We start from the raw sequence: 7473 nt of genomic DNA, 5'->3' as shown, positions 1-7473 counted from the left end.
AAAGAGCAGCTCTGGGGCTATTTCAGCCTTAAGAGGAACATTCTGGAGAGAAAAAGCCAAGCCCTTGGCAGCGAGAAATACCTGTAGTCATTTTGCCAATGCCAGGACTAAATCGGATGAAGTCCAGTGTTACAAGCAGTAGTGTGGATTCGGGACTGTGGTACTTTCTAACAGCAAAACTGTTTATTTTTTGCAGCAATTGGAAGAATGAGCCCCGTTTAGGGATGGCAGATGGGAAAGAATGGGCAAAGGCAGGGATGCTTGGAAAATGAAATGCAGTAGCATCATCCGCACACATTAAGAGACAGTTGACCATTTCTCCATCCTCCGCTGCAAGAAGCAAGCCTGGAAATGTCTGCCTCCAGAAGATTTAAAGTAACCAATTAACGAAAAACTAGTTTACTGGCAAATAATTTATTTTCTTAGTTAGGCTTGTCTTTCCTTTTTGCTTCTTTACAATGCACGCAGAAAACCTTTAGGGTTGCTTTCGCTTTGAAGAGCAGAAAGAGACCAAAGTGAGGAGGCAGAAAAGGGTTTTTTCTGCTTGCTTTTTGCCCTGGGATGTGTGGGGAACACTAGGCCTGGTCTCCCTTGAGTTTGCTGAAGATCTATTGGGTGTCTCAAATGATGTTTATAGTCAACACTCAAACCTTAATGAATGGACTGCTGAATATTTAACCAAGATGTCTTTTCTTCAAAGTGCTAACAAGTTATCAGAGTTTGACAAGCACTAAAAATAAACAAAAGACAAAGAGTTTTAAGCGGGCTTGACTTATTATCCCTTCGATTCACCCGCAATTCAGGAAAGCATCCCTAATTCCGCAGAGTAATTAACCTCTTGTTTAGATCCCATTGAACTCCTGGAAACAAAGTGTGCTTAAATACCTTCCCGAGGTGAGGACATCCATTCCTCACTTGCTGGCTGGGAGGATGTCATCCTTTCCCTATTCCTCCACTCACCAGAGTGTCCTCCACACCAGGCAAGACTCGAAATCCTAACCCAAAAAATGAATCGCAATGGAAGAACCGGGCGGATCACCGGTGGGTGACTGCACACGAGCCTGAAGTGCTATCAGCCAGCCAGATGGACTGCAAAAAAAGATGGGGAGGAGACAAGCATCGCAGAAGTGTGAATGTGAATTCCCCACACCATAAAGCAGCCTGGCTAAATGCCCTCAGACGTTAAGGCAGGTGAGCAGACCCTGAAAGCAAGACAGCTTCTTTTAAGCCAAAACTCTCTTCTTCCTTTTGTGAAGCCACCCTGCTCCTGAAAGCCAAGTCTCCTGTCTGAGACCACAGCCCCACATCGCTGCTGCTGCCCGCTCCCATGCCCACGCAGCCTGCACCGCCTCCCACGTGCTCTCCGGCCGATTTGCTTTGCTTTCCGGGTGTCCCTGGCCAATTTTCAGGTCAAACATCCAACACTGTCAGCCCAGGAGAAGGTGTCAGTCACCTCAGCTCTGTATGGGGACCGTACGGTGGGCAGGCACACCTCAGGCTGTCTCATCCCTTTGAAGAAGAGCTGCAGAGGCCATGCAGCTCGACACACCAGTGCTGACAGCCACGGCACCCCCCTTGGGAAACACAGGCAGTGGTTTCTGCTTCCGCCTCTCCCTCCTGCCCTGCAAGTTGAAACTTACTGGGGAGAAATGAGTCCAAATGATTCAGACTCCTGCTCCGAGCCCCACCTCCGTTAGGTAAAGGCTCTGCTCTGGCACAGGCACCTCTCCCCCGACACCCCGCAGGAGCCATCAGGCTGCCGCTGCCGGCACCATGCAGCTGTGCCACTTCTCTGTGGGGAGCATCCTGCAGCACACACAGTCCCAAACTGCTTTTGAATGACCTAAGCCAAACCACATACTCAAGAATTGGGCAAGAGGGAGCTGCCGGCTCCGCCAGCTGCAGGCAGAGGACACCTGGCAGGAGGCTGGGCTGGACGAGGGGCTCCGGCCAGGCAAGGGCAGGGCCTCACAAGACTTCCCATGCCCCGGGCAGATGCAGTTTTGGCTCCCGGGTGCTCACACAGCTCTGCGCCTGGCCGGGGTCCCCGCAGGCTGGGCTCTCTCTTTGGGTCAAAGAGGCCCCATTTCTTCCACCCTTTGCAACAGAACAATGGTTCCTCCAGCCCGTTTCCAGCCACAGGTGCTCTGGCAGTGGGGCCAGGCACGGACACATTGCAGAACAGCCCTTGGACAATCAAGCAGGTACCTGGTGTAACCGGCCTCCTGCCGGGACAAGGGCGGCTCAGCTGACCCACAAGAAACCTCCCACATGGCTGCGATGGAGGCAGAGCAGCCAAGCTTGGCTACCAGCAGCAATGAGACCCCAGCAAAGGGACCTGCACCAGGGAGATGTCTCTTTGCACACACATCCATCATGTTCCCCTCGAAGCACTAACACTGAGCCGTGCAGGCGACAGGCAAGACTGGGTCCGGGGACAGATCCACATGGGTGAAGCCCTCATGAGGGTCACTATCAACACCAGGGATAAGCAGCCAAGCCAGGTCTGCTGGGCAGCACTCCACCTGGCTTCTTTTCTTCCCTGAACGCAGCAGCAAGATGACAAACCTTTGCTTAAGCCGCCTTGTTAATGGCTTCTTGCAGCAGAGCCCTGCAGGCACCACTCTGGTCCTGCGCCTCCCTGGAGCCTGCACTTTGTGCCGCTGCCTGCATTCGCCTCGAGGCCAAGCACAGATCCACTGACAACATTTCCAGCCGGCAGCTCAGGACAGGGAGCATTTCTGTTCCTCACAAACCACATGTCGTCAAGAAAAAGCCCCAACAGCACAGCATCCCCCCGGCACTGCTGCCCAGGGCAGGAGGCAGTGACTCAGGCTGCTCCTCCTGCCCAAAGGCTCCACAGCCCCGAGAGTGCAGGAGGAGGGAGGGAGCCAGGGCTCATCTTCAATGGCTTCTATGCCACCAAAGGACAAGGAAGCAGGGATCGGTGCTCGTGTCAGGCTGCAAATGAGCTTTCACAGTGTGAGTGATGGAAAACAAATTTTAAAAGGATTAAATGGGAGGGAGAAGGGAGGAGCCAGCTCCATGCAGACGAGGGCAGGTCGGTGCAGAGCCCAGCGGGACAGCCGAGGAGCTGAGCAACACCAGCTCACGGAGGGGCTATTAACACCCTGCGTGGGTTTGCTCATAGGCTTGGTGCTCCCTGCAGAGGATTACTGCACAGCAAGGGGCACACACAGAGCTCACCGAGGGGCTGCAAAACACCCTCTCGCTTAGGGATAAGGCAACCAGAGAGCGCAGAGCAGGCAGAGCTGCCCGCAGGAGAGAGCTTAAGTGACAGAGCTGCAGGAAGCAAGGACAGAGAGGCAGGGAGCGAGGCACCAGCAGGGTTGGGATGGAGAGCAGGCACGCAGGCAGATGAGGTAGCTGCTGGTCAGAGCTGGGGATGGACAGGGGCTGCAGGGGAGGAGGGGAAGCGCTCGTGGGGCTGACAGGCACGGCTGCATGCAGGAGTGTGCGCGCAGTGGGACATGGAGAAGGTGTTGGCTCGATCCTGCCTGTAAAGTGGGATGGCTTGGTGTCAGGGGGAAGCAAAAGCAGGCAGAGGGGAGGGGGAGTCAAAGCTCCAGCACATCCGAGCCAGCTGGCTCCGGCCCAGGCAACTTTCTTCAGCTTTCCAAAGCCAATTTCCTTGGAAGTGCTCCTAAAGCCTGGCGCCTCCCCCGGGGCAGCTCTGGCGTTGATCTTATCCGGAACGACCCCAGGGCAGCAGCCTCCCCGTGCACCTGGGGGAAGTGGGGGGGAGCCCACCCCGCACCCCACGAGCACCAGAAACCCCTGTTACCTGCCCACAGGAGAGCAAACCCAGCCATGCAACAAGCCGGGAAGGTCCCACGGCAGGGCAGGAACGAGCAGCCCGCAAACGAAGCACACGCCGAGGCGAGCCACACACTCACAGAGGTGTTCTGGCACTGGATGCTGGTACTGTTGAAGCGCAGGGCGGTGACACGGGTGGTGCTGCCAGGGATGTGGAAGATGCATTCGTAGTTGCGCTGGCCGGACTGCGGCTGGGGCAGGTTCTTGGCCGTCAGGGTGATGGGTTTCACCACGCCCACGGGGATGTAGATCTGGGTGGAGGGCAGGATTTGGGGGCAGTCCTGCAAGGGGAACAAGGGGCAGCCAATGAGAGGGGAATACCACATAGCCTCCCCCAGCACCCCTGGGACCCCTCCTTGGCTGGCAGGCTGGGCAACGCGCTGCAAAAATACCACCCTGAGCACACGCTTGAGTAAATCCTTATGTGCAGCCAACCCCAAACCAGCATCTCATGGCTGCTCTGACCAAAGCCCTAAAGACAGAAAATAAGAGCACAGAGGGATCTGATGGCAGGGCAGTGAGGTGTTTTCCATAGCTCATGTTGATCCAGGCGGGAGGTGGGGAGAGGATTCAGCTATAGGACCTGCAACCTAGCACTGTGACAGCAGCACACGTTTGGGCGAAATGACTGGTAACGAGATGGGCTTTCATGCCATCGTTGCAGTCAGTAGGTTTCAGAGTTAACGCCCACTGGGCTGTGCATTGTCAGGCTGCCCTCTCAGCCCTCCTGTTTCCCTTATAGGCTCCATTCCCCTTCCTTCATGAGTGGACAGAAAAGCCTTTTCCCCCTTTGACACTACAACGTGCTTCTGCAGTGCTGCCGAGAACCTGCTCTGCAGTGAATTTTGCTGCTGCTGCTTCTATACGCAGTCAGCTCAAAGCAGCGTCACTCCAACCAGCCTGGCTGCAAGCTGCCCAGAAGACAGCACCTCTGGCCAGGGGATGCTGCTAAGTCCAAGCCGGGAAGGAAGGCAAGGGCAAGGGACTTGGCACCACCCTGCAAGCCCCCCACGCTCCCCAGGGAAGGAGCTGTCGGGAGGGCAAAGCACTCGACTTTTAATAGCCGCGGGCTCCCAGCTGCTCCGGGGGAGCCGGTGAGCCCTGTGTGCAAAGCACAGGGGAGCAGGAGGGAGCAAAAATAAATGAGCTCAGGCAGCAAAATAGCTCCGCGGCCCCAGCGGGTGCCACTTCGGCAACAACAGCCTGATGCAATCCCACGCCGGCCTTGCCGATCCTGGCGGAGGTCTCGCACCTACGGCAGCATCTCCTGGAAGCGTCGGCTTGAAATAACATCAAGGGGGAATAATGTGTGCTGAAACGAGCTGCTCCAAAAACAGGAACGACAGCAGCAGCGCCAGGGGTGGGCGCAGCCGCCCTCCTGCTCTCACAAGGCTGCTGACGGCCACGGCTGCGGGGGCAGCTCTCGCCCCAAGGCCACCAGGAGCCACGCGTGGCCAACACTGCCCAGCTGCCTCCTGCCACCCTGCAGTGAGCCAGGCTGGACCCTGCACAGCACCGGGCTTTATCTCAGCTGGTAGGATTAATCTAACTTTCAAATGATGCAGAGAAATGAACAAGAAATTGATTCATTTAGCAAATATTGACAGAAAACCCCAGCTCCTTTTACTCTCTAAGTTTCCTGTTCTTCGAGAGCCTGTATTCCCCAAAAGCACAATTTTTAAGGGAAGACACTATTTATCTGCAAAACATGCTAAACAAAATGAAAGCAGTGAGGAACAGCAGTGCCAGCCCCAACCCGGAGATGGTGATGGGGCTGGGACAGTCTGGGGACCCTCTGCCTCCTGCTCTGCCACCTCCCTGCTCCATATCACAGCTGCCCCTCTGCAAAGCGGGGCTGAAGTTGCCTCCCCTTTCAGAATCAGCTCAGGGCTCACAGCAGGGAGACCCCATGTGCCCACTGCCATTTATAATGAGCAGACCCCGCCGCTGCAAGGCGGCCGGTCTCCACTGGCTCAGGACCAGCTCAGAAGTGCTGATGGATGGAGATGTCCCCACCTGCTTGATCCCCCTCCACATTGCAGGGGGACCCTGCGGGTGGCACACACCTTCCCTGTGGGGCACACACACGCTCGGCGAGGATTAGCTCCCGGCTCACTCTCCAACACCTCCACCTCCTCATTTTTCCATAATTATTACTGCCGGCCCAGCCAGGGCAGTGGGTAAGTCTGTGCCACCCCAGCTGGGCTCACCACGGATGCTCACAAGAGCGGTGCACAGGGAGCACGGCAGGCCCGTGCGTCCCTCTCCCTGCGCAGGCAGGCAGGCTCGTTTTGCTGACTCGCAGTTTGAGCCAGAGCCGAGTCCCCCCACGACGTCACACGCTCCCCATCTGCCGGCAGAAGTGTGTCATCCAGCAAAAATGTCAGCCTGCGCCCAAACAGGAAGCACCTGGTGCTGGTGGGCGCCCGGGGTGCCCGGAGGGGTGGGGGCACTAGGACAACTCATTTCCCCTACAAGCAATTCCAACCGCTGACAAAACTCACTCTGGCACTGCCCGGCACTTACATCCCTTGGGAACGCTCTGCACAGTCCGCGGAGCTCCCCGGCCGGCTGAAAACAGCCCCCCCCCAGGAGAGCCCCAGCTCCCAGGAGCAGGCAGCTAAGAAAGGATGGGACGAGCAGAAAAGCAAGACCTTGACACACGCATTCCCAAACATCGCACAACTTGGATTTTCTCCATTAAAACCGTTTTTCTAGCTGGATAAGAACATGACAAGGGTGTCCAGGTTTGCTTGGAGAGGTAAGAGCTTTAGAATCACGTTGCAAATGCTGCAGTCTGGGTTTCTCTGGCAGTTCCCAGCTCCAGCGGCAAGGCTGTGCCTTCAGTGGAGATGGGGATGAAGGCAGTCTAGGGCTGGCTTTTGGGGGTCCCTCACAAAGTCCTCAGCCATTCCCACTGGTGGTGGAATGAAGAAGAAACGCAAGCTGAAGCTGCTTAGACTGAACCAACACACTTGGTCCCTGCAGGCCAGGAGCCTTTTACCCTCTGCAGCAGCTCAGCATCAGCAGGCAACAGGGACTGTCACAGGAGAGCAGCTTTTTGGGATGGGAGACTCCAACGTCCATCACTGATCACTCTGAGGCCACCGCTGTGCACCCGGAGTGGGGAAAATCAAGCAGCAGCCTGTGCCACTTCATCACCCCTTCCCCAGCCCTGCACCCCAGAGCAAGCCACAGAGGAGGGCGATCTCCAGAGCCCAGGGTTCAAAGCCACCGCAGCTGGCGAGGAGGGACATCCTTCCTGCTGCCGCCGTTCCCAGGCACATTTACATGAGTGGTGGCTCCTACCCACACCCCGTTCCTGCCTTGCCACCCCCAGAAATCCAGATGAACATCCCCGGCACGCCCAAAACAGAGTGCCGTGGGTCACTCTGAGTTTTCCTACAAAACAGCCGCTTTCCCACCCAGGAAACCATGGTGAACCACCCATGGGAACCGTCAGAGACCGAGTTAAGCACTGCTGTTAACCCCCGTCCCTGCCTCTTCTGATCAGTACCCACCACACTTCAACCAACGCAGCCAGACCAAATCCTGCTTAAAATAACCCTCCCAGTTAGACACCCTCCCACAGAGGGGACGGGGCTGGACGTCCACCGTTAACTTGTCCAGCAGTGC

General features: G+C 56.6%; 1 protein-coding gene across 1 annotated transcript in view; it reads right to left on the bottom strand.

The window, feature by feature from the left end:
* PLXNA1 (plexin A1) overlaps positions 1–7473 on the bottom strand; it is a 106015-nt gene that overhangs the window by 42676 nt on the left and 55866 nt on the right. The window contains exon 9 of the mRNA XM_009321039.1: positions 3918–4118. Within this exon, the coding sequence (XP_009319314.1) occupies positions 3918–4118 (201 nt within the window). The remainder of the gene's footprint in view (positions 1–3917; positions 4119–7473) is intronic.

This window comes from Pygoscelis adeliae, unplaced genomic scaffold (assembly GCF_000699105.1).
Source record: "Pygoscelis adeliae isolate BGI_AS28 unplaced genomic scaffold, ASM69910v1 Scaffold453, whole genome shotgun sequence".
Lineage (NCBI taxonomy): Eukaryota > Metazoa > Chordata > Aves > Sphenisciformes > Spheniscidae > Pygoscelis > Pygoscelis adeliae.
The sequence above is the reverse complement of the archived record's forward strand: the minus strand, read 5'-3'. Positions and strand labels throughout refer to the sequence as shown.